Source organism: Rosa chinensis, chromosome 1 (assembly GCF_002994745.2).
Source record: "Rosa chinensis cultivar Old Blush chromosome 1, RchiOBHm-V2, whole genome shotgun sequence".
In the NCBI taxonomy this organism is placed as follows: Eukaryota; Viridiplantae; Streptophyta; class Magnoliopsida; order Rosales; family Rosaceae; genus Rosa; species Rosa chinensis.
In genome coordinates, this window is record NC_037088.1 from 47154868 (window position 1) to 47179083 (window position 24216).

The 24216-nt window shown below is 37.5% G+C and overlaps 3 protein-coding genes across 4 annotated transcripts; 2 read left to right on the top strand and 1 right to left on the bottom strand.

The window, feature by feature from the left end:
• Window positions 1-651: 651 nt before the first annotated feature.
• On the top strand, window positions 652-7248 carry LOC112181470 (DEAD-box ATP-dependent RNA helicase 8). Its single transcript, XM_024319826.2, has 10 exons — window positions 652-1383; window positions 2911-2971; window positions 3157-3391; window positions 3629-3867; window positions 4135-4386; window positions 4480-4660; window positions 5420-5508; window positions 5615-5688; window positions 5775-5888; window positions 6766-7248. The coding sequence occupies exons 1-9, from the start codon at window positions 1076-1078 to the stop codon at window positions 5851-5853; spliced, it is 1518 nt and encodes a 505-aa protein (XP_024175594.1). The 5' UTR covers window positions 652-1075; the 3' UTR covers window positions 5854-5888; window positions 6766-7248.
• A 435-nt stretch (window positions 7249-7683) lies between these two features.
• LOC112181469 (acetyl-coenzyme A carboxylase carboxyl transferase subunit alpha, chloroplastic) lies at window positions 7684-12914 on the bottom strand. 2 transcript variants are annotated; one of them, XM_024319825.2, is made up of 12 exons: window positions 12653-12914; window positions 12467-12535; window positions 11513-11934; window positions 11309-11383; window positions 10800-10907; window positions 10553-10713; window positions 10288-10402; window positions 9992-10146; window positions 9725-9776; window positions 9580-9648; window positions 9203-9280; window positions 7684-8817 (listed from the first exon to the last, which is right to left on the bottom strand). In XM_024319825.2, the coding sequence occupies exons 3-12, from the start codon at window positions 11885-11887 to the stop codon at window positions 7801-7803; spliced, it is 2205 nt and encodes a 734-aa protein (XP_024175593.1). In that variant the 5' UTR covers window positions 11888-11934; window positions 12467-12535; window positions 12653-12914; the 3' UTR covers window positions 7684-7800. The 2 variants fall into 2 exon arrangements, with proteins under 2 accessions (XP_024175593.1, XP_024175592.1); XM_024319824.2 differs by having other exon boundaries at window positions 11513-11959; window positions 12653-12913.
• Window positions 12915-21724: 8810 nt separating this feature from the next.
• On the top strand, window positions 21725-22793 carry LOC112177280 (germin-like protein subfamily 1 member 11). Its single transcript, XM_024315584.2, has 2 exons — window positions 21725-21945; window positions 22076-22793. Exons 1-2 carry the CDS (start codon window positions 21798-21800, stop codon window positions 22621-22623), a joined length of 696 nt encoding a protein of 231 aa, XP_024171352.1. The 5' UTR covers window positions 21725-21797; the 3' UTR covers window positions 22624-22793.
• Window positions 22794-24216: the final 1423 nt, after the last annotated feature.

Below are 24216 nucleotides of genomic sequence, written 5' to 3' on the forward strand. Positions count from 1 at the left end.
ACAGTAACTTTATTGCTGGTGACAGTAGTTTTTGGTTACCTTGGAGGAAGTTGCTGAAAATCTCACCAGAGTAGCTTTTGTTGCTAGTGATCGACAGTATCTTTTGTAACCTCGTCGGAAGTTGTCGGAAATATCACTTGAATAACTTTTATTGCTAATGACAGTAGTTTTTGGTGTTAGTAACAATAGCTTTTGCGATCACCAGAGGTCGTCGGAGACCCGCCGAAATTGGCATGAGGTCGGTTGAAGACCCGTCGGAGTTGGTCGGAGAGGAGAGAGAGAATGATTATTGACTTTTTACTATAGTGGCATTGTCATAAATATATTGGTTTTTATATCCAAAATTTAACACCATTTTTAATCCAGTAGCCTCATGAGGGAAAAAAAATAGTTAGTATAAAAAAACATTAAAAAATAGCCCCCTATATGTAATTGACCCAAGAAAGAAATGCACTCATTCATTATTTCCAAGTCAAAGTCATAACTCATAAGAATCCCATTTTAGGACCCAAAGCAGTATGACTGTGTATCAATATCATTATCCAATTTTATATTAGAAAAAATTAAAAAAATTGATGGGTCGGGTCCACGGTGTAGATGCAAATATTAGAACATAGTGGGGGCCGTTGATGCAAAATAGACAAAATCAGTGACGCCCTAGCTTTACCCAAATAGAACGGTTTTTCCAACAAGAAGAAGAAGAAAGAAGAAAGAAGAAGCACTTCATCTCCTCTCCTCTCCTCTCCTTTTCTCTCCAAAACACTCCCATGGTTTCCCAATCCACCAATTAGGCCCCCCAAAATTACCTTCAAGCCCTTCAATTCCTTCCTCTCCCGGGCTCATTTTCCCTCTAGATCCGCCCCCAATTTTCCCCCAAAACCCTAGCCTTTCGCTTTATCTGTTCCCATTTTCTTTCTGATTTTTTTTCCACAATCGCGCGCAGAGAATCTTTTGAGTTTGCGCTCCGATTTAGGCTTTACGATCTTAGAAAACCACGAATTAGCTTCGTTCCTGTTATTTTTTTTTTCCCGAGGATTTTTTCTTTTAGGGTTTTCTTAGGGTTTGAATTGTGGTGATGAACAACAACAGAGGGAGGTACCCGCCGGGGATCGGAGCCGGTCGCGGCGGCGGCATGAATGCGAACCCTCCGTTTCAGTCTCGGCCGCCGCATCAGCAGCAATATGTACAGAGGAATCTTTTGCCGAACCACCAGCAGCAGCAACAGTACTTTCAGCAACAACAGCACCATCAACAGCAACAGCAGCAGCACCACCACCAGCAGCAACAGTGGCTCAGGAGAGGCCAGTTGGGTGGGAGCACCAGTGCCGATTCCGCCGTCGACGAGGTTGAGAAGACTGTGCAGTCCGAGGCCGTCGATCCAAGGTGCGCTAATGGAAAAATTGTGTCTTTAGAATTTGGTTGTGTTATTGTGCAATTAGTGAGATGAGGTTTGTTATAGGATAGGCTCGGATTCTAGTTCTAATTTTCGGGGATTATGATAATGAGTTTAATAATGTAGGGAGTTATTGTGTGTAAATGTGTTTGTCTGTGTAATGTGACCTGTGGAAGACCTTATCTGATGTTAAGTGTGGTAGATTTTCAATTGAAATAGAATTTCTTGAAAGTAGATTTGGTGTGTGCTTGTCTTTTGACTCTTTTGGTGCTAAAACTGTATAAAAGATTGGAATTGCTTTTCAACAGACTATGGTGAAAGTAAGAATGCAACTTTAATTAGCAAGGCCTAGTCATTGGTTTGGTTCTGTTGTAAATTGATTTAAAATTATATTGATAAGAAGTTGCATTGGTGATAAGCATTAACTATTATACTCTTTCTATAGTGGTATCTTGTTTAGGCTAATAATGGAAAACATGATTATTCCTTCAGTCGGGTTGCTTGGACTGTGATTCTACTAGGGTTTGTATAATGAAGAGTAGATTCCTTGTTGCACTTAGAGTACCTTGCTGTTACTGGCTAGGAGTTATGGTATTTTCCAGTGATAAGGTCCTTATATGTCTAATGTGACCTGTGGAAGACCTTATCTGATTCCTCTATCTGATGTTACTCTTGCTAGATTTCAATTTAGAGAAAATCTGTTGAAAGGGTGTTTGTTGTATGCTTGAATTCGACTCTCTTGGTGCTAAAGTGGTATGAAGATTGGAATTCATTTTACAATGAACTAGGGTCTAAGTAAGAAATGGTAGTTTTATTAGCTAGGACCTTAGTCATTGCCTCATAGGTTTGAGTTCTGTTGTCAATTGTTTGAAAAATAGATTTCTTAGTTGTATTGATAAAAGCATTAACTATTAGCCCTTTTTATAGCTTTCAAGTGGTATCTCGTTTAGGCTAGTAATGGAAAACATAGATACTTACTTCAGTTGGGTTGCTTGGACTATGATTGTTACCACACTACTAGGGTTTTTCTAATGAAGACTACATTCTATATTCCATTTATCATGAAGGACTGAGGAGTCATATTAGAGTAATTTATAAGGGATTTTTACCTTGGACTAGTTTTTACTCTTCATGTAGCTCTTCGTCTTCTATGAACCATAAGGGAGGTTGTAAAATGTAAACATTAGATGGACTATTTGTTTAGAGGTTTTTATTAGAGTAATTTCTAAGGGATTTTTACCTTGGACTAGTTTTCACTTCCCATGTAGCTCTTCATCTTTTATCAGTTTTATGAACCATAAGGGAGTTTGTAAAGTGTAAACATTAGATAGACTATTGTTTGGAGGTTTATACAAGTATTGGAAGTATCTTTTTCCCCCTCCACTGCACAGCTTTAATATAGTTGAGTGCAAAAGTGTTACTGTTTCTTGCTTTTAGTTGTTTTCGTATTTTGCAACATGGTTGTATGCTCTACCTGCAATCTCATTTACCTCTCTTCTTTTACTTATCCTCTCTAGTTCGCAAGATTGGAAGGCAAGGTTAAAGATTCCTCCAGCTGATACGCGCTTCAGAACAGAGGTTTGTTATTTAACTCGATATCATGTGTACTGTATTGTCAATGTAACGTTTCCTTATAGATTTTGGAGCATTATTCATGTGTCATATAGTTGATGAAGGTCACATTTATAAACACAATTAATGAATTAATCTTATAAAATGATTATTGTTGGTTACCTGAGCTGGTTGTTTATAATTTTCTTCAGGATGTTACTGCAACTAAAGGAAATGAGTTTGAGGACTACTTTCTGAAACGTGAGCTACTGATGGGAATATATGAGAAGGGATTTGAAAGGCCATCTCCTATTCAGGAAGAAAGTATACCAATTGCTTTAACTGGTAGTGATATTCTTGCTAGAGCTAAAAATGGAACGGGGAAAACGGCTGCATTTTGCATCCCTGCTTTGGAAAAAATTGATCAAGATAACAATGTAATTCAAGGTTTGTTCTCTACGATCTAGTTGAATTCTTGCATGTGATTAGGTTTCAAAGATGTTAGTATTAAAATATTTACTGCTATTGTAATCAGTACAGTAGTTCTCGCTATGCATGAATATAACTTTCTAGTGAAGCTGCTTATCTCATGAATGTTCGATTGACCGTGATAAACCTGGAATTTGGATTAGTGTCCTCCTTATGCTCATTTACGAGTTCGCTGAGATTTTCTTTTTTCTACAGTTGTTATACTGGTTCCAACTCGTGAGTTGGCCCTTCAAACATCACAAGTCTGTAAGGAGCTAGGGAAGCATTTGCAAATACAAGTTATGGTTACTACCGGAGGTACCAGCTTAAAGGATGATATCATGCGTTTATACCAACCGGTTCACTTACTCGTTGGAACTCCTGGAAGAATTTTAGATCTTTCAAAGAAAGGTGTTTGCATCTTGAAAGACTGTTCTATGCTTGTCATGGATGAGGTAAAAACTTGACCTCTGGGAACTTAGTTATGAAAACTACATGTTTTCACGTCTTTGCTAAATTCTCTCTACATAATATTATATGTAGGTTTCTACTTTAAAGAACTATTTGTATGGTTGATATTGTCTTAGTTAGCTGGTCAAAATTGTAAGTTACGTGTCCTTCTAGTTACAACCTCATTAGTCCTAGCAGTTTGTGTGGTAGAGTGGATTAATTTAGCTTCCTGAGCTGCAGCAATCTATTGATGTGCATCTAATATCTTTCAGGCTGATAAACTTTTGTCTCCGGAGTTTCAACCTTCAGTGGAGCAGCTTATCCGCTTCTTGCCTTCAAATCGGCAAATTTTGATGTTTTCAGCTACATTTCCTGTCACTGTTAAGGACTTCAAAGAAAGATATCTGCACAAGCCTTATGTTATCAACCTTATGGATGAGCTTACTCTAAAGGGTATCACACAGTTCTATGCTTTTGTCGAGGAGAGACAGAAAGTCCACTGCCTAAACACACTTTTCTCCAAGGTTTGATTACAGATGCAGTTTTTATTACTCATATTTTCAATAAATTTTCATTTCCTGTGGTGTTTTCTTATTTACGATGCGTCTACTTTTCAGCTTCAAATAAACCAGTCAATCATATTCTGCAATTCTGTGAATCGGGTGGAGTTATTGGCCAAGAAAATTACAGAACTGGGCTATTCATGCTTTTATATTCATGCAAAGATGCTACAAGACCATCGTAACAGAGTATTCCATGACTTCCGTAATGGTGCATGCAGAAATCTTGTTTGCACTGGTATGTTGTTGATGTCTCATTCCTCTCTCTCTCTCTCATTATATTCCTATTGTAAACTATTAGTTTCTTTAAGCGCAACCGGGCTATGTTAGTTATTTGAAATTTTGAAATGTTTATGTTGGCTTTGAATAATGTGTATTTTGTCGAGGGTGAATCAATTTGCTAGTATTGCTGGTCATATTATAAATAAGCAATTTTCCCTTTCTGCAAGTTTGGTAAAAGACTTACATTGGAGGGAAATAATACTATTTCTTGTATAAGGTGTTATTAACCTATTAAAATAGTCTATCAATGTAATAGTGCATTTGTGATGGACTAAATTTTCTCTTTCTGCAAGTTTGGTAAAAGACTTACATTGGAGGGAAATAGTACTATTTCTTGTATAAGGTGTTATTAACCTATTAAAATAGTCTATCAAAGTAATAGTGCATTTGTGATGGACTGTTTCATTATTCTTTGTGTATAACCTTGCTCCCATGTGGTATGGGTTTAAACCCTCTAAGTGTACCTACCAGGGTATTAGCTTTCTTGCGTCCTAAAGAATCTAGGGTTGGCCAAGATGCCCCAGCTTCAACCAGGGTATACAAACTGGGTTGAAGGGGTTTCTGGTATCCAGAAAAGAAGTGTTTGTAGACGTCTTGATATTAATTTGAACCATATTGTCCTGTTTTCTCTGAGTTTATTTCAATTTGAGTTTTATGTAAAAAAACTTGAGATTTTGTTTAATATTTAGCTTCTTTTTCTGGGGCATACCTGCAGATCTATTTACAAGAGGAATAGATATTCAAGCTGTCAATGTTGTCATTAACTTTGATTTTCCAAAGAATTCAGAGACATATCTGCACAGGGTAAGAAGCAGTCTTTATATAAAGCAATTTGGAAAAGTGATGCAGTGTTTACATGAATCTTTCCTTTGGTATATTTCCTGTTTTAATGGTGTTATCTCACATGCAGGTGGGTCGATCTGGAAGGTTTGGACACCTTGGCTTGGCTGTAAATTTGATCACCTATGAGGACCGCTTCAACTTGTATGTGTTCCTTTCTTTCAAATCTAGTTTGCATCAAGACAGTGGTATTTTATTTGTAGTTTAACATAAATATGTTTTTTCTACAGGTATAGAATTGAGCAAGAACTTGGCACTGAGATCAAGCAAATTCCCCCACATATTGATCAGGCAATTTATTGCCGGTGACCAGTGGTGGAAATCTTGCTATGCAGTCAATGATGGTAAATTTTGGACATGATTCTTAACAACCGCACATGTAACAGTGCATTTCACCGTGCTTGATTTCTAGTTCTGTTTGTTTTTGTCGGGCTATCATGGTCAAACATTCTAAGATATATGCAAACAAATTGTTGTTATGTTGAGATGGGGCTTATGTTGACAATCTCATGTCAACTTTCTTAAAATGAGTGTAATGTCAGAGGTGAAATTTGGTTTCAAGCTTTGGGTGATTCTATACACAGACATTAATTTTTTATTAAAATTTTGCTTTAACCCTTCAATTTAAAGCCAATGTTGGCCGCCACTAAATTCGGCAATGGCTGATAAAATTATGTCCGATTATTTATTTTCTTTTTTTCTTTTTCTAAAATTTAGTGTTCTTTTTTATGCATTGAGAATATTTATGTATATGTTGAGAAGAGCTTTGATGTTAGAAATTTTACTTTGGGATTACAGACTAGTAGGTTGAGTAAATAGGATCACCAAATCTTCAGAGAGCTAATTCAGCTAGTTTGTAGTCAGTTGAGAGATGGGAATAATGTTTTGGATGAGTATTGGTTCATGTTGGTTGGGCAAATGTGCCGTGATGGCTGTTGTCTGGATCCTTGGATGTAGAGAAATACAAGAATGGGAATGTGAAGGGGAAGAGGTCGACAGTGTTTCAGTTTTGTCATCTTTATGGACCTCAATTTCTTCAGGATTCAGATTCTTTTTATTTCCCCCTTCAAATTCCTTTAAATTGGAATGCTGCTGTTAGCTTCATTGTGTGCAAATGTTTCATTCGTAGGGTTTTTTTTTTTTTTTTCGTTTTATGATGATATTTCATTTATTTGGCAGATTATTTCATGTGATTAATTATGTATGTTCTTTCTCTTATAGGGGTAGAGGAGCTCCCTGTTCAAGAAGGCATAACACTGCAATGGGAGGAATACTATTCGGATTTAGGTGCTGTTGGACAGCTTTGGTTGATGCATTGTCCCGTGAATGCTTTTATTACTGCTGAATTTTCATGGCCGTGAAACATTTGTTCGACCTTGAGAGAGTTCTAGATTGGTCAATAGGTTCCAGATAGATACTGGGTCCAGTTCAGAGCTGTTGTTTTTATTAACAGACTGGTTTGTAGTACTTGGTGTTCGAGTTTGGCCGTTGGCCGCCGTTGAACTTCTGAAGGATAGCTTGTGCAAGCAGGAGAAAATAAAATCTGGGTTTCTCTACTTTGAGCCCTTGTCAGCTTGTTCCCTGCTCTAAATAGTTAATGTATCTGACCTTGTTTGAATTGTCGCTCATCTGCTGCTCCCTTTAACTTAGCTGTTAACTTATTTCTATTGGATATATTTAGTCAGTAACCTGTTGTTTGTGACATTCTGTTCCTGCGTTTTTATGCTTGCTTTCATCCTTGGTTGGCTTTAGTCGAATACCTAAGTTTTCATATATTTTTTATTTGTATCTCGTTTCTTTCTCTTCATTCTGTATAGTGTCTGCTCTTTATATCATGTGGATGTTATTTACACTAACCATAAATTTTTTTAGATAATGTTCAAAGCCTTGAAAAATAATAACTACGATATTAAAGGAACAAAGAAAATAGGAAACCAGGAAAAAGAATTAGAGTCTGTTGAGATCAAACACAGGGACCTGTTCAGCTGAGTTCGCTAATTTCTTTGCTGTTTCCTATGGTGGATTTGTGTTCTGTTTGAAACATGATCATCATGAAGCAAACAGCTGCATTCCAATTTAAAGGAGCACATTTGCGCTTTCTCTATGATGGCTTCTGCAATAGATTGGACCAAAAAAACATAACAAACCGCATACAAACCATAGTACTACAATAGCACCTCAACCGAGTACATCGCAACAAAAATTTACATAATATCTCATCTCCAAGTTCATGAAAATGCATTACAAATTTCACTCTTAAAATCGGCCATTTTCAACACCAACCTTGTCTTCTGTAACACTGTCTTTGGGAAGACCCAGCTCCACCGTCAAATTCTCAACCTTCTGTTTTAGTGCTTCTACATCCAAAGTAGCAAGAATCTCCTCCTTTATCTTTGCTTCTGCTTTTTCTCTGTCTTCTGAGCTTGAGCCTTTCTCTATATCCGCCTTCAAGTCCTCTATTTTTCTACTAATACCATCTGTATTTATAACTCTCTCAATTTCCTCATATATCTCCTTATTTACCTTCTCTATCTTTTCCTTCAACTCTGGAGGGGCAGTGATCACATTTTTCTTGGCCACCCCAACAACCTCTAAGTTGGCTGCCTTTAAAACTTCTACAAGCTCCTTCTTAACTCCCTCTACTTCCTCAATCAAATCCTTATCCAGTGTTTCCCCTTTGGATATCTTTTCTTCAGCATTCTTCAGAAGTTCCATCTTGGCTTTTAGCTCAGCTGGAATTTTCTGATTAATCTCAGCCTTCAGTTTCTTCTTCCTCTCCTCCATCTCAATGATCCCATTAACCAAGTTTAGTTTTTCAAGCTTCTGTTTGAGTCCAAGGTATGCCCCCGGCCGCGACAAGTTGTGGTTAAACTCCTGCATTATCTTGTCCACTTTCTCTTTCAAGCTAGGATTGAGGGGCTGACTTGGTGTGTCTTGGGAGGCTATAGATAACTCCAACTTCACTGATTCTAGTTTCTCTTCCAAACCCATTGAAATAAATGCACTGGTGATCTCCTTGTCTACATCTTGCTTGAGTTTTTCAATTGTTTGGCTTGTAATTGGATCAGATGGTCCTTTTGCTTCTAGGATCTTCTTCTTTAAAATCTCAATCTCGGACTCTATATCAGCAGCCTTTGGCATGTTAACCTCAGATGGCTTCATGTTACGTTTCCTATTAGGCTCCACTGGAATGCCTTCTTGAAACCCTCCAATTGCCCGGAACTTAAGTCTTCGGTGCTGAAGTAACTCTTCTGTGTTCATGTTTTCCAATTCCTAGATACATATGGTAAAGTGGTAAGTGATGGGAAACACCCATGGTTTGACTTCTGAGGACACATAATAGGAGTGCTGTGTGTCAGACAAAAGCATATGAATTTGTAATGCTCATGCTTATGTCAAAAAAAGTAATGCTCATGCTTATGAGCATATGAATCTGTAAAATAAGTAGGCAGATAATTTAGAGGGAAGTTTGTTCTTTCATGTTGCCCTATATCTATGGAAAAGGGGAGTGAAATCCACACTCTATGTTTCCTTTTTGGTAACTTAAATTTTGTCTTTAGTAACTTCAACTTTGTTTTTTGTTTTTTAATATAAAATTTCAACCAAAAAAGGAGAGGAGTGTGGATTTCACTCCCTGAAATATGTACATATCAGTTACCTTTATTGACTCGACAATTGTATTCTTGATTTGTTGGGAAGTCCATGCAGGATCAGCATGTGCACCACCAAGAGGCTCCTGTAAGTAGAACCCCAATCATCGGCTTAATCAGTAATGAAATTTACAACCAAAGAAAAATCTCAGAATTTTCAAATATGAGAAAATAATGATACAGATGTGATGATTCCTTGTTCCATGCACATTTTTTCTTTAAAAATTTGATCTTTTACAGTTCTCATCATATCAGACAAAGTTGAACTGTGTTTTGTCACCAATACAAGTGCACAGAGAATGCTGAATGAGAATATCAATGCACACAAAAGTTTAAAAATAAATAAACTACAAAAGAATATCAATCAGAAAGGAAAAGCACTTACAGGGATGATACCATCAGCAATTTTCAATCTGTAATGCTCTTGAGCTGTTATCCTTAGTTTTTCAGCCGCCTATACAATTTGGGGACTAAATTAAGATTGGAAGTCGCGAATGGAGTAATAGTGTAATACTTCAACTTTCTGATACCTTAGGAGCTGCTTGGGAAGATTTCCACAGTATTGCAGCACATGCTTCAGGACTGCACCAACAAACAGAGCCTCAAGAAATAATTATTGCAGAAATCATGGCATGAAATGAGGACGGGGAAGAAAAAAAACTGTATGTCCCAAATCAAGTAGACTGGCTCAATCAAAACTTGAAGAACTTGGATGAAGTAAAAGGGTCTATTATAAAATTTGATAAAATTTCACCTTTGAAAAAATGATTTGTAGAATGGAAAATAACTGTTCTCACCTTGCAACATAGAAAGCAGAATTCTCCAGCATAAACATTTTATTGGCACAACCAATGGCTAGAGCCCCACCTGAACCGCCTTCACCAGTTACGACTGTTACAACCGGCACTTTCAGGCCAAACATAGCCCTAAGATTATGGGCTATTGCTTCACCCTGCATAAATCACATATGTAACTTTTGTTGTATAATAGCCTGTGCACAAAGTAATTCAATGATCCTAGAAAAAAACACCAAAAAAGGAAGATGTACTACTGGTTGTAATCGTCAAATTAAGGATAAAAGTTGCAGACTTACTTGGCCAAGTTCCTCAGATTTGAGATCAGCAAAAGCCCCAGGAGTGTCAACAAATGTAACAACGGGAAATTTATGATGATCAGCATATTTCATCATTCTCAGTGCCTTCCGGTACCTGTTTACAAAGTATGGTTTATGTGAACATGGCTGCACAGCTACTATCGATTACCAACAACAAAATAATGTTGACAAAGTATGCTCTAAATGCTTTAACTGTTATGCACCTTCTAACTATTAATCTGACCAAAATCTCCTTGAAACATACCCGTGTGGAGTTGGCATTGCAAAGTTTCGAACAATATTCTCCTTCGTGTTCCTACCTTTCTGATGACCTATAAACATGTAGGTTTTGCCATCTATGCTCCCAAGACCAGTAACTATAGCTGGATCATCATAGCCTGCACGATCTCCATGGAGTTCCACCCACTATCAAAAGAAATTTTTTTATAATGAATTAATGATGATGTAGTGATACAAGTAAAGAGTAAAAACTGATATGATAAGCAAACTACCTTCTCTGTAATATTTAAAATATGATCAAGAACTGTTGGTCTGTTGGGATGTCGAGCAATAGATAGACGTTGGATTGGTGTCAAATGTTTGTACAAGTCTTTCAGGGCCTGTAAGGATTTGGAATTACATCACATTATCTAAATGCTATCAGTAATAGAACGATCAAAATCTGCCCAAGGTTAGAGTTTGAACAGTCTAAAGCACAGAATCTCCTCAGCAGAAGACAAAAGATGAAATACTTTTGGTGACCATGACATTGTTTAAGAAAAACTTGAGAAACAGCGTAAATGAAAATGACTCATATTCATTTGATGCAGTTTTACCCAGCAATTTCTTTTAAACTACGAATCAATGTAGTTAATGTAAGAAACAAATATCTTACACACCAGAAATAAACTGAATGGGAAGAAAAGGAGCTACCAATATAGAAATCATCACATACTCATGTGAAGTGACATATAACAGCAAGTTTGACAGAACACAGGGAGTGCCAGCTTGTAAACTCTACCTGTTGATACTTGTTCTCCAGTTGAACAATTTGATTGCTGAAGTCTAGACCAGTTTCATCAGCCATTCTACGTATCTGCCATAGCAAGAATTACAAATTGAATACCAAGTATTTGGCAAGGAGCTCATGGTCTGAGACTCGGTTTAAATGGATGCCGCATGCTATAAGGTACTAGGAATATACAATAAAACGAAAGCAACACACCTCAGTGATCTTTTTCTCAAGATCAACAAGTGGCTTCTCAAAGGGAAGTGTAACTGGCTTTGGTTTCTCAGTCAATGGCTTAAAATGAGAGAGGTAACTCAAGTGTCCACTGCTGATGTTTGGATCCATGTCATCAGGCCATGGATAATCATACTTCTTCCCCTTTTTAATTTTCGCAAAAATACTGAACTTGTTCCAACTTCTGTTCCTATAGATTTCCTCGGACCGTATTCGATTTGCCCTTGTAAATGAGCTTCCGAGCAACTCACTAGCGAAAGGATCCCTTCCTGAAAATCGATGGACCAATTCAAATCCACGATCTTCACTTCCTTTTCCTCTTCCACAGTTTCCAGCAATTAGTGGTAAGGTGGTCATCTCGGTAAACAAGTCACTACCTTCTAAATCAATACATCACACATCACCTGCCAATTGTTCACAGGCTCCATTCTGCATTTACAACCCCAATAAAACACAAGCTCAAACAAGATAGGCAAGTTTCTTCATACAAACATAGGAAGAAAAATAATAAATGGGAGAACTTTTGAGATTGATTCACCTCCTTCCAGTTTACAAACATTCCAAAGGGAAAAAAGAACTCCATTGCTAATAATGTTACTAGCTAAATGAAAAGACAATCGCTTCTTTTCAGCAACCAAGTACAAGAAAGTTAAGGATAACCAATTTTTCTTTTTTCTTTTTTGGAGCATTGTAAGTGATGCAGTTGCTCATTTCTTTCATTATCAAGAAAATAAGAAAGATGAACTCAGAATTCTTACTAAAGCCAAATCCTCAATGAAACAGTAAAAGGGAGCAACTCAGATGCAGACAAGGCAATCAGCATCCATCAACCCATATTTCTAGACAAAGGGCTTTAAGAACTCCCAAATGTTATTTCCTATATGAGGATAACACTGATTACTTCATCTATTTCAGAATCCAAGTTGATAATCTTACCTCAATATCCAAAACTACTTAACTGCCATCCACATCAAACTTGCGCTTCACATGCTCAAGCATTCTCACCTGAAACAGAATTCCAATTCTCATAAGAAAAAAGCACATGGGGAACCAACAAATAGTTTCCTTTGTGTTCTTGCCAAGTTTTCTTAGAGAAGAAACCAAAAACAAGAAGATGGGTACCTCAGAACTAGAGATTCTGAACTTCTGTAGTGGGTAAAGCTGAAACTTTGTTCACTTTTGAGGACCAGCAGTCAGTTCAGATAAACTGTTTTGTGCAGAACGTTTCTAGAAAGCCAAAAAGAGAACGAGGATGGATGGAATGGTGGCAGTGTGTTTTGGCTGTTTCCAGTTTTAAGCCCAGTAAAGTTGGAGAGTGGCATTAAAATAAAGCACAGCTCAGGTTTAGAGGGTGGTGTAAGAAGGGGATTGGGAGGTGCGATGCACGTGCTCTGAAGCTGGATTAGGATATATGATTCTCCGTGGAGAAGATATACACGTAGTCAAATCAGGATAACTTCCACCTATGCCGTGACCCACCTAGTCCTACTATATATATATATATATATATATATATATATATTTTTTTTTTTTTTGAGGAGGCAAGAAAATTAATGAATCGACGTTGCCTCTTATCTCAATTAACCACTCATGTCATGACACACCCCCCTCAACGAGTCACTGAGAGTTCAAACATTTTTAATTGTTTTAGATGATGTCTGAGACACTGATATACATGTGACGAGAGAGCCTCTAATGACACCACTAGAATGAGGAATTCATGAGCACTTTTTAACTAATAGTTAAGAGATTCATTTTTTGATTATATTATGACAAATCAACAATTAGATGTTTATGTATGTATGAGTATATTACTTCTAAAAAATTTCGTCCAAATTGTTAATTTTTAAGGTACCGAACTATATAAAATCAATAGACGAACCAAATCATCAAACCTGAACAGTTCATATTCATATATGATAAATCATGATTATGGATGTCTTAACAGTTTTCAATTTGGTTCCAAAATTGCATAAATAATCTACACATGAATATCTAAACATCTAACGGTTGATTTACGAAAATAAATATAATCGAAAAGTTGGTCTCACAAAAAAGTTGTCATGAAATTCTCATTTTAGTGGTCCCCATTAGAAGCTCTTCCTACATGTGACTATCATCAATTGCAACATTGCAGTCCCCCTTTCGTGTTGGAGTAGTAGGAAGCAAGATCATAGTGACGATGCAAATGTTGCAAAAATGATTGTTGGAAAATCTTTGAGCACCATGCACTCTTAAACAACAGATGGCAAAATGTTGAGTAACTGAAGGAGAAAATTTTAGTAAAATGCAATGGATTGTTGTTGGCTGCAAGGACTCTTGGTGGTCTTTTACGTCGTAAAAGAGTAGACGAATGGGAAAAAATATTATACAACAAGATGTGGAATCTATCAGACAAGATGAGCATCCTACCAGTATTGAAATTGAGCCAAAGGCGTAGCTACACACTAGCTCCAGTAGGCTACAACCCACCCCAAATTTTGAAAAAACATTACTTTATAGCTTAATTTTAATTTTTAAAAATTAAATATTAAAAACTAGCCCACCCAAATTTCTATACTTAGCCCATATGTTATTAAACTTAGTCCATATGTTATCGTTTTTCTTTTTTTGGTAAGATATATATTATTTCTTTTCTTTTTTTTTGAACCAAAATCATTCATTCATCTCAAGCCAGAATGACACGGATACATACATTCTCTTGCCAATCCTAGGGCAAGTTTAGGACGTGGTATGCTAGCACCACCCATTAGACAACCAGTGCTCACTTATTCAGCGAGCCTATGAACTATGAACATACATAGCAAATAGGCACATAAACAACAAAAATGTGCATGGGTCCCTAAAAAAATAGGGGATAGCTTAGAAAGAAAAATCTTACTAATTTGGAGCCCAACAGACCCAAAGGGATATCAAAACCCTGGGCACAAAACAGCCTGCCTAGCCTAGTTTCCATCCCCTCCTTGTGCACGACCATCACCCACCCTCCATCGGAACCTCCACCGCAAGCGCACTCCTCCCTTGTCGCAAGTGCACCCCACAACCACGACTCGAGGAAACCGTTGTCCCCACCACGATGCCATCACAGAGAAGTTGCTTCACCAGAGCATGGCAGCCCGACCTGATTCCAAATCGATCCGGAGCCTCCGCGTCCCAGCCACCCATGAAGTCGACGGTGCCATCGTCGCCGCCTGGAGAAAGACATTCTAGTACCGCCGCAGAGCTTTCGAGAACTAAGGCTAAAACAATCGGTTAAACACCTCAGGCCAACAATCCTAAAAGTTCGAAGGGCTATAGCACATCACCCGTCCAGCAGCGGCTCTTCATCGATGAGCCAAGGCTGGCGCCGACCCCTAGCGCCACCGGATGAGAGAAAAATTTCCAACCCTAGACCAAAAGAAGCAGTCCGAGTTTTCTCTCTCCACGTTAGAGAGGATCCACAACGATCCTTATACTTAATTCATCTATTGGAAAAAAATCTTTTCTTGAAGTATTTGATATGATTTTATTTTCTACTCTGCTTTAAGAGGCATAGTCACATAAAAAGTTGGGTGGTTCTATTCAGACCTCTCAATTTGCTCTTTGGACCTATCTAAATTTTTGTCAAAATTTAACCCCTATTTTAACCCTTTGTTATAATTAAAAAAAAAAAAACTGAATATATAGAATGAACACCATAGATACACATGAGTCATTATTCTAAAAACACTCTCTTCCTTTGCAAATGTTTTTAGCCAATTGACAAATATGAATCATAGAGTTTTTATTTATTTATTTATTTTATTCAAAATTTGTGATGCACTTCATAACTTATAACCATGAGAAATTAAAGAGGTAAAGAAGAACGAGTAAAGAGCAGATTACATCACTTGGGATGTGCAGGTGGTTTTAAATTATGCAAGAACCCAGAAATTTTTGTGGGTTTTTGGGTTGAGAACGTAGCCTCCAGCTTGGCCCTTCTTCTGTACTCCAACACAATTGCACTTGTAGTTCTCAATGAAATATTCTACTGTATGCCTGTATTTATCCCTTTTGACGGAACTGTCGATGGCCTTTCATGCCATGTATAGAGTTTAGACTTTAAAGTTGGTAGTATGGTCATATATTAATCCTTCCTCTCCTCTCTATGTATATAGTTCCTTACCAGACAAAGATTAAAAAATTGATGTTCAAAGGAACTGCACGTATCATAGTAGGAGGTATAAAAAAAAAAGTAAAATACGAACAAGGACAAAATAGGAAGTTTGTTGAAAAAAATTGGGATGCGAGGTCCAAAGAGCAAATGAGGAGGTTCAACTAGAATCACCCTAAAAATTTGCTTTTTTTAGTAAATTAGGTCAACATTTTTCTCTTCCTGTTTCTCCGAAATCAATCAGCCCCAAACAAAAAGCTTTAGTTCTTATGCCAACTGCCGTTTTCCCTCTTCACTCTTCAGGTGCAAGTTTATCCTCCATACAAGAGTGTAGGGTGCAATTTGAGTAGGTATGCTCTTTTATCTTAGACTTTTGTTATTGAATTTCTATCAAACGTTATAATGTTCATTTTTTTAATCAGTTAGCTATTTGATTGTTTGATATGTGTTTAATCTAAGATGTGGTTTGTAAAACTTATAAAAAAAAAAAAAATTAAAAGAATTAGTAAACTTTTATTAAAATATTTTTTAACCCACCCTATTCTAAAATCCTAGCTTCATCATTGAATTGAGCTATCATTATCTCCGTCAAATTTGAAATGGTGCTTCACCTATTGTGCAATGCTTCCAAATGATTATGAATTTGGGGAGATGCACTTGATCGTCCTGTGGATGGTAGAGGGTTTGATTCAGCAGCAACCAGAAGAAAATAAACAAATGGTAGATTTGTGTTGTGACTATTTTCAAGAGTCGGTGTCTAGGTCATTATTTCAAAAATCAAGGAAAGAAAACTAGCGATACATAATGCATGACTTTGTTACTGACTTGGAACGCTAGGTTGCAGGAAATTCATATACACTATCTTTTGGGTCGAATCTGGATCAGAAACTCTTATTGCTCATTCTGGGAGTGATAGACCTGGGATGATAACCATAACGAGGATCCCCAAAATGTTTAGCCATGGGATGATAACTATAATGAGGATCCCCAAAAGTCTGTTCCCATGTTCTGCAAAACCAACCTCCCCTCCCCTCCAACTTACGCTTCTTCTCCTTTTTGAAAATTTCAACAAACCTAGACTTCCAATTAACATAACTTTGTTCTATTTTGGAGAAGGCTAAAGGGAATTCTGCAAGAAGCTTCTGCTTCCACAACTCATTGTTGTTAGCAACTTGATGGAGTGGCTTACAAACACATCCCACCTTGGCAATGTCAACACCACAAAATGACTCCAGACCTCTTATTTTAAAACAACAGCTTTAATAATATTTAACATGTTTTGGTACTGTCATTACATTTCACGGCTGTCCCATGGCACTTCCCATGGTGCCAAACTGAGCATAATCTTTAGATTGCGTTCTAATTGATAGAATATATATATTTTTTCACTACTTATCTCTTTATCGTTGCCCTTTTTTGTGTTTTTGTATGTTAAAATAGTTTCAACTGCCTATCATAACTATAAAAAATTTATTTTCTTAATAGTATTTTTGCTTGCAAAAAAATGTCATTTTTATTGGAAGCATATATGAAGCATTTGTGAGTCATTAAGAGTTTAAGTGATTGAACAACTCCAAACAAGACGAATCCATGATCTTAGGATTAGAAGCAACCATTTAATATGTCCCTTGGTAGCCTACAATTCTTTATAAAATTATAAGCGCATTCCAGTTGATTTTTTATTTTTTTCATCAAGATTGGGTTGGTGTTCATCAACATTTTACGTCTCTAAAAATATCCTTTTAGCAATGATAATGTTACCTAGGTTTGACGACATGAATTAAATTTTGGATGAAGCACTTACCATCTCGAACAATTTTCTTTTAAAATAAGGATTTGAAGTTGCTCGGCAATATTTTGGTGAAGCATTAACTTGGGATGAAACAAATGCACACTTGTGGGAGTGTTTTCGAGCTTCTGTGGAGTCAGGATACCAAAGAGTACGAACAAGAATGATGAGGCAAAGGGCACAAAGATTAGAAGAAGGATGAGGCAAAGGGCAAGAAGTGCTAGAAGATGGATGTGGTAGATGAAACTCCAGGGCAACTTTGGGGAGGCTACTTTTTAACAAATTCTGTGAAGAAACTCCAAAATATTTTGTTTGAGATCTATGTTGCAAATCTTAGCTTTTAGTTTAACTGCATCATCAAGTGTGGTATTACTGTTTAGCGTATAATAACAGTTTAACTTTTTTTTTTTGAAATAATAACATTCTAACATTTTGTAAAAAAAAAAAAAAAAAAAGGATGAGAGTCTGTCAAGTTTTTAGGCCCATACAATTGCCTAAGCATCTTGCACATTTCTAGGCAAGTTTTTTTTTCGTTTTTTTGGATCTCTCTGTTATATCTTCGTACCAAAAAAAAAAAAGTCGAGCATTATTAGCACCGATTTGTAGTCTTTAAGATTGCACTTGAAGAACCAACTATTGAGTCTCAAGTTTTGGAAACTTCACTTGGCTTTACATGATTGTATCAATATAAAGTTTTGGAAACTTCACTTAGCTTTACGTGATAGTATCAATATCAAGGAGGAATTCTTAGGTAGGGCACTTGCACTAGCTCACATATCCGACCACTCATTCAGAAACTGACATGTATAATTTTATTTTCCATACCAATAGTGATGGAAAGGCTCAAAAATTGAAAATTAAATTCAATCATCCCGTCGAGAATTTTAGCTGAATAGAATTTCTAAGTTGTTTAATTTGGGAAGAGCAAACGCCATCTCTTTTCTCCCACCTAATTCATCGTCTTCCCTTCCCTTCCATTTCCAAATTCACCAAAATCAAACTTTCTCAACATGTTAGTTCATTCTCATCGAGACTCCATATATGTTGCTCTAAACTGATTTTTTTCCAAAATTTTAACACTGTTTTCTATCCAGGATATGACATAATAAAGAGGCAAATTGTCCTGTTTGGAAAATATATCTCGAAGTCAAACCTCTGAAAGCAAATCTGGGTGAAGCGAAATCTCCTTAAGGCTAATTTAGGTGAGAAGTAATTCCCTAACTGCAAATCTATGTGACGAGAGATCTCCTCAAGGTGAATGTGGGTAAGGAGATATCTTATTAAAGTGAATCTGGGTGAGGAATATTTCCTCCGAGGGAAATCCGAGTGAGGTGTGGAAGAGGAGAAATTCCCTCAAGATAATTTTGGGTGGAGGATTGAACCAATTTACCTGTGAAGGTAATTTTGATCATGCCACCTAAGATGAAGACCACAGAGTTAGAACAGCTAGTCATGGTGCTCAAGAGAATATCGTTTATGGGAGGAGCATTAGAGGTGCAACTGATAATCAAAGTACCACATCTGATGTTTCTTCAGTTGTCTTAAGTTTTAATTCTATCAGTTTTGGCACAAAGCGCAGTGGGGCCTCAAATGAATCTCATTGAAGGGAACAATCAATTTGGCTATGACACTTATCAATACGAAGAAATACATGATCAGTCATCCAATTGGATTCATCTTTATTATTCTATTATAGGAGAAACAGTCGGCAGGTCTAAAGAGATCTATAACTATCATGTTCATTACTACAATTCGTACTATATGGGTCATATGTTTTGGTTTGTTATTATAGTTTCGTAGACCAACGAGCGACTTTTCAACCACCTATAGTCTCTTTTTGGATATAGATGAAGTTGACATTCTTATTTTTTTTTTTTTTGGATCAAATCCAAACCCATAGGGCGGGTGCCAATATATTCATCTAAAGCCAGTATATGTCATTACATACCCATCCGCTGCCATCTACAGAAGACAAGAAGATAGTGGTAGTACCCACAATGGTACATAGAAATAGACCCACTCATTAAGACATGTCATGTACGTAGACATAGCAGAGATTCTCCTTTGGTACTACTCCAGAGGCGCTAGAGATACATACAAACATGCATTAGCTTCCTAAAAAAAATTATTGTAAAAGACTACACTAAAACATAATTTATGGACTAGGGCATAAACCCCAGCCCAAAACTCGAAGCCTTGAGGGCATCCCCCCCCTGCGTACCAGTCCGGCCATGCTCCGTCGACCCACGACCTGCATCACCACAATCCACGCCGCCATGGCCATTCACCATCCATGACCCAACCCCCACGAGCTACGCTGCCACAAGTCGATAAATTGACTCTTTCAAAAAATATATATTTTTTATATATTCCTGATATTTTCGATATCTCATTTTTTCAAATTTCGATGATATGTAAAAATCGATAGAGTGCGCTTATGAGAGAAACCAAAAGAAATGGTCATTTGAAAACTACTAGCACCGCTATACATATGTTCTTAATGCTGAACTGAAAGGTAAGAGATAAAAAGTCTTGCACCCTTAGTTTGAAGTTTGTTTCTACTTTCTAGGGTGCAGGTGAACTTGTGGAAATGCATGACGACCAAAACTCCAGAAGACTTTTTAGGGGCTGTGAGTTCTGGGAAGCTATGGTCAACATTATACAGATTGATGTTAATTAGTTGATATATTATTATTTTCTTTGGTACAAATATTGGAATTAATGAATCATATCACTAAACATTGGAACACTTGATTTCCATTCGTTAACTATGACCTAAAATATTTAATCTGGTTAATCCCATTAGCCACCTCTAATTAACCAGCTCTCTTCTTTTTGTTTCTACCTCTCATCTTCCTCATGGTATAAAATGATAGAATTCCTAGCTCACCGTGCTGAGCTCATACCTAACGTCGGAGTGTCGAACTTTATTACAAAAGCCACCTCAAGATTTAAACGGATATACTGTTAGTGCAAAATATTGTAGGATTGGCATTTCCTAGCTCAACATCCAAGAGTCTTTATAATTTCGGCTACTATACATCACTTGGACCTTCATAAGTATGGACTGCTTTAAGGCTTCTTGCATGTCTCATCTCAACACTCTACCATTCATATGCATGCTCATACTTGTGTATAGGAGTGATCTTGTTGTTATCTCCTAATTCAGGATTGAACCTGACTTTCAATCCTGATGTGCTGACTTGGAATTGTGCTAATACTCCAACGACCTAACTTCTATAGGCTTTTAGAGTGTTGTTTTTTTTGGTCCATTCCCATCGGAAACCCGAAAAAAATCTTATCACTTAGTTGTTCAATATATACGATGCTTTAGGCCTTTTAGGGTTAGTGAGCGAATCCATCATAATATCTTTGCTGCCTCTTAGAGAGCTTTCTGCCCTTATTGTCTACAGAAAGCATGAGCCATAATTTCATCTGAGAACCCTTCATGAGCTGTTCCATGCTTAGCTCTTAAAGGATTATCAAATCCCAAAGCTGATCCTTCAAATTTGTTCTTATGCTTCTATATGTGTCATGTTGCATAATTCTAACTACTTTGTTAGAGAGTTGAGTTGTACCTCAAGGCGATTGACAAGCGAGAGAAGTCTTGTGCCGTTGTTGAGAAGATGACCATGAATCAAGTTTATATGACAAAGTAATAGCAAGAGTGTGTAGAGCTCTACTGCATGTCTCATGGAACAAGTCTGGTGAGATGAGTAAGAATTAGTCTCTTATGTATTGTTTTCTTTCATAGTGGATTGATTCAACCGACATAGTGCCCGCAGTTGTTTCCTTTTTTCTAAGGGTTTTAATGCGTCAACAAATTTGGTGTGATGTTTTAGCTTTTGCTGATGGTTTGGTAATTTGAGAAATCATAACTTCTACAAGGAACTTGATATTAGTGGTTACAATTAGTACTGAAGCTATTTTGCAATCCTGTTCTAGGACTGCAGCCACTTTGCAATCTTAAATCTGAAGTTTGAAGTTGTTGGGTTTGTTAGTCATCCTATTAGTTTGAAATTACGCCTCCATTCTGTACTTAAATATACCCTTAAGATTTTGTCAATATTTATAAATAAGGCAGAGAGACGGTCAATTAATTAGCACGGCTGACAAGAATTGGTACAGAATCCAAGTCTTTACCTGCTTCTGAATACCAAGGAGTTATTTATTCAAAATTACTACCTGCTTCCATATAGACATGGCAAACCCAAGACCAGTTCAAATGTATTTCTGTCCGTCTCTTCCATCTATAAATAGGCATTTGTTCCATACAACATTTTCATCCACCTCCAATTATCTCTTATACAAAACACTAACATATACGAGTATTGCACTCACTCACGATGATGATGAAAGGTGCTCATTTCCCTACAGCTGCTGCTTTTGCCCTATTGGCATTAGCAACCTTCCACCTTGTATCTGCCTCTGATCCTAGTCCTCTCCAAGATTTCTGTGTAGCACTTAACACCACACAAACTGCTGTTTCTGCTGGTATATAGTAGTCACTACTCACTAGGATATGTATATATTATATTATTTCCCATATAGATGGAGATTATATGATTAATTTTTCTATTTGCATGAATGCATGCATGTTCTGATATGATGTTCCATTTTGCAGTGTTTGTGAATGGAAAATTCTGCAGGGACCCAAAGCTTGCAACAGCAGATGATTTCTTCTTTTCCGGCCTCCGGATTCCTGGAAACACATCAAATCCGCTAGGTTCCAAAGTCACCCCAGCTAATGTGGAGCAAATAGCAGGGCTGAACACTCTTGGGATATCCCTGGCTCGCGTAGACTATGCACCAAATGGCGGACTAAACCCTCCTCACACCCACCCTCGAGCCACAGAAGTCCTTACGGTCATGGAAGGTACTCTCTACGTTGGCTTCGTCACATCCGACAACCGCCTCTTCACCAAAGTGTTGTACAAGGGAGATGTGTTTGTCTTCCCAGTTGGTCTCATTCACTTCCAGTTCAACATCGGAAAGGTTCAAGCCGTAGCCTTTGCCGCTCTTAGCAGCCAGAATCCAGGTGTCATCACCATAGCCAATGCAGTGTTCGGCTCCAACCCTCCAATCAACCTTGATGTTCTCACCAAGGCCTTCCAAGTTGACAACAATGTCGTTCAGTATCTCCAGAAACAGTTCTGGTATGACAACAATTAAGAACATGCTATAACAAATGTATTACGATGGCCATATGTGCCATATTATACAACACATAATCTAATTAAGCTTAATTAAAAATAAGACGGTAGTTGCTTATGTAATGTACCTCATTCTTGATCAGTGGATTATTGGAACTTGAGAATTAATAAATTCTTGCATCATATAAAGGGTCCGTGTGTCCTATCTCTAAATCTCTTTCAGGACAACATTATCAGGAGGCTGCTAATATAAACTGATAACACTACACCAACTTTCCAAATCCCTGAAAGAGTTACATTATATTCCAAGGCACTCACATGCTTCCGGGAAGGGAAGGCTATATATACATGTATGCGTAACAAAAAACAAAGAAAAAGAAAAACCCGGGAGGTTGGCGGTCACTCTTTCTATCTACCTGAGGTTAGATGTTACGAGAACTAGACGTGTGTAGACTTCTTCTTGTTTTGGTCAAATGAAACATGTATAATGTGTAATATGCTTTATAAAAAAAAAATAATAATAATAATAATAACAACAACATGTGTGATGTGTAAACTTTATTGTGTCTTGTTAGTGTGGAAAATTTGCGACCTTCTTTAGTTTTTTTTTTTTTTTTGAAAGAGGACAGGACGTCACGCCTTTATTATGAAAAAATATAGATAACTATACAATATGACTTACCCAAGATGATCACATCGATATCAAGCCATGCAGACTATCCTAAAGCAACCTAATGAAATCACCATAGTACTAGGACCTAGAACCAAACTCTAAACAATGTAATTAGAATAAATGGAAGACAAATTCATTAACTAATAGTTCTATATAGGATTGATTCATTCATGAAAGACAAATTCAACTATAACCTAGTTCCAAAAAACCTCTCAAACTCTCTCTCTCTCTCTCTCTCTCTCTGAGCTCTAAAGTCGGCAGCAGACCTTTTTCAATGTGAGATCGCTTTCATCCAGCGGTCGCCTGACGTCTGGGCTGGTCTCCGGCCTCGCCGACGTTTTGCGGTCTGTTGCCGGATGGGTATTGATGCTATTGTCTGAGGAAGCACTTAGAAGGGTGTTATGCTTAAGGTTTTGCATGTTGGTTTCAGCATCTGGTCTGGTGGAAATCTCTGAGGCGCGTTTGTCGTGCTGAATAGAATTAGAGGGCCTTGTCAATGACATCTTGGACTGGCGGCGTCGTGGTTTTGTTCTGATTCGATGGCGGCATGGGTCGTGGGGTGCTGGTAAAGGTGATGTTGTACCGTGGCGGTGTGAGTCATGGCAGTGTGGGTCACGACGGTGTAGGTTGAGGCGAAGCTATACCAGAGCTATGACTTGCGGCGGTGGGGATGCAGATGGAGACTGGGCCTGGGCCAAGCCAGGCTTGATGAACTTTGAGTGGGAACTTTCCCTTGGGCTACCTTATAGGCTTCAAATTTTGGGCTGGGTTTTGCCCTTGGGCCTATACTATGTTTTTAGTTTAGTCTATTTACAATAATTTTCTTTATTAGGAAGCTATTCACTTTGAGTGCACGATGCTGTCTCTAGCGCCTCTTGAGTAGTACCAAATGAAGATTCGTGTTATTTTGTACGTATTTGATGTCTAATGAGTGGACCT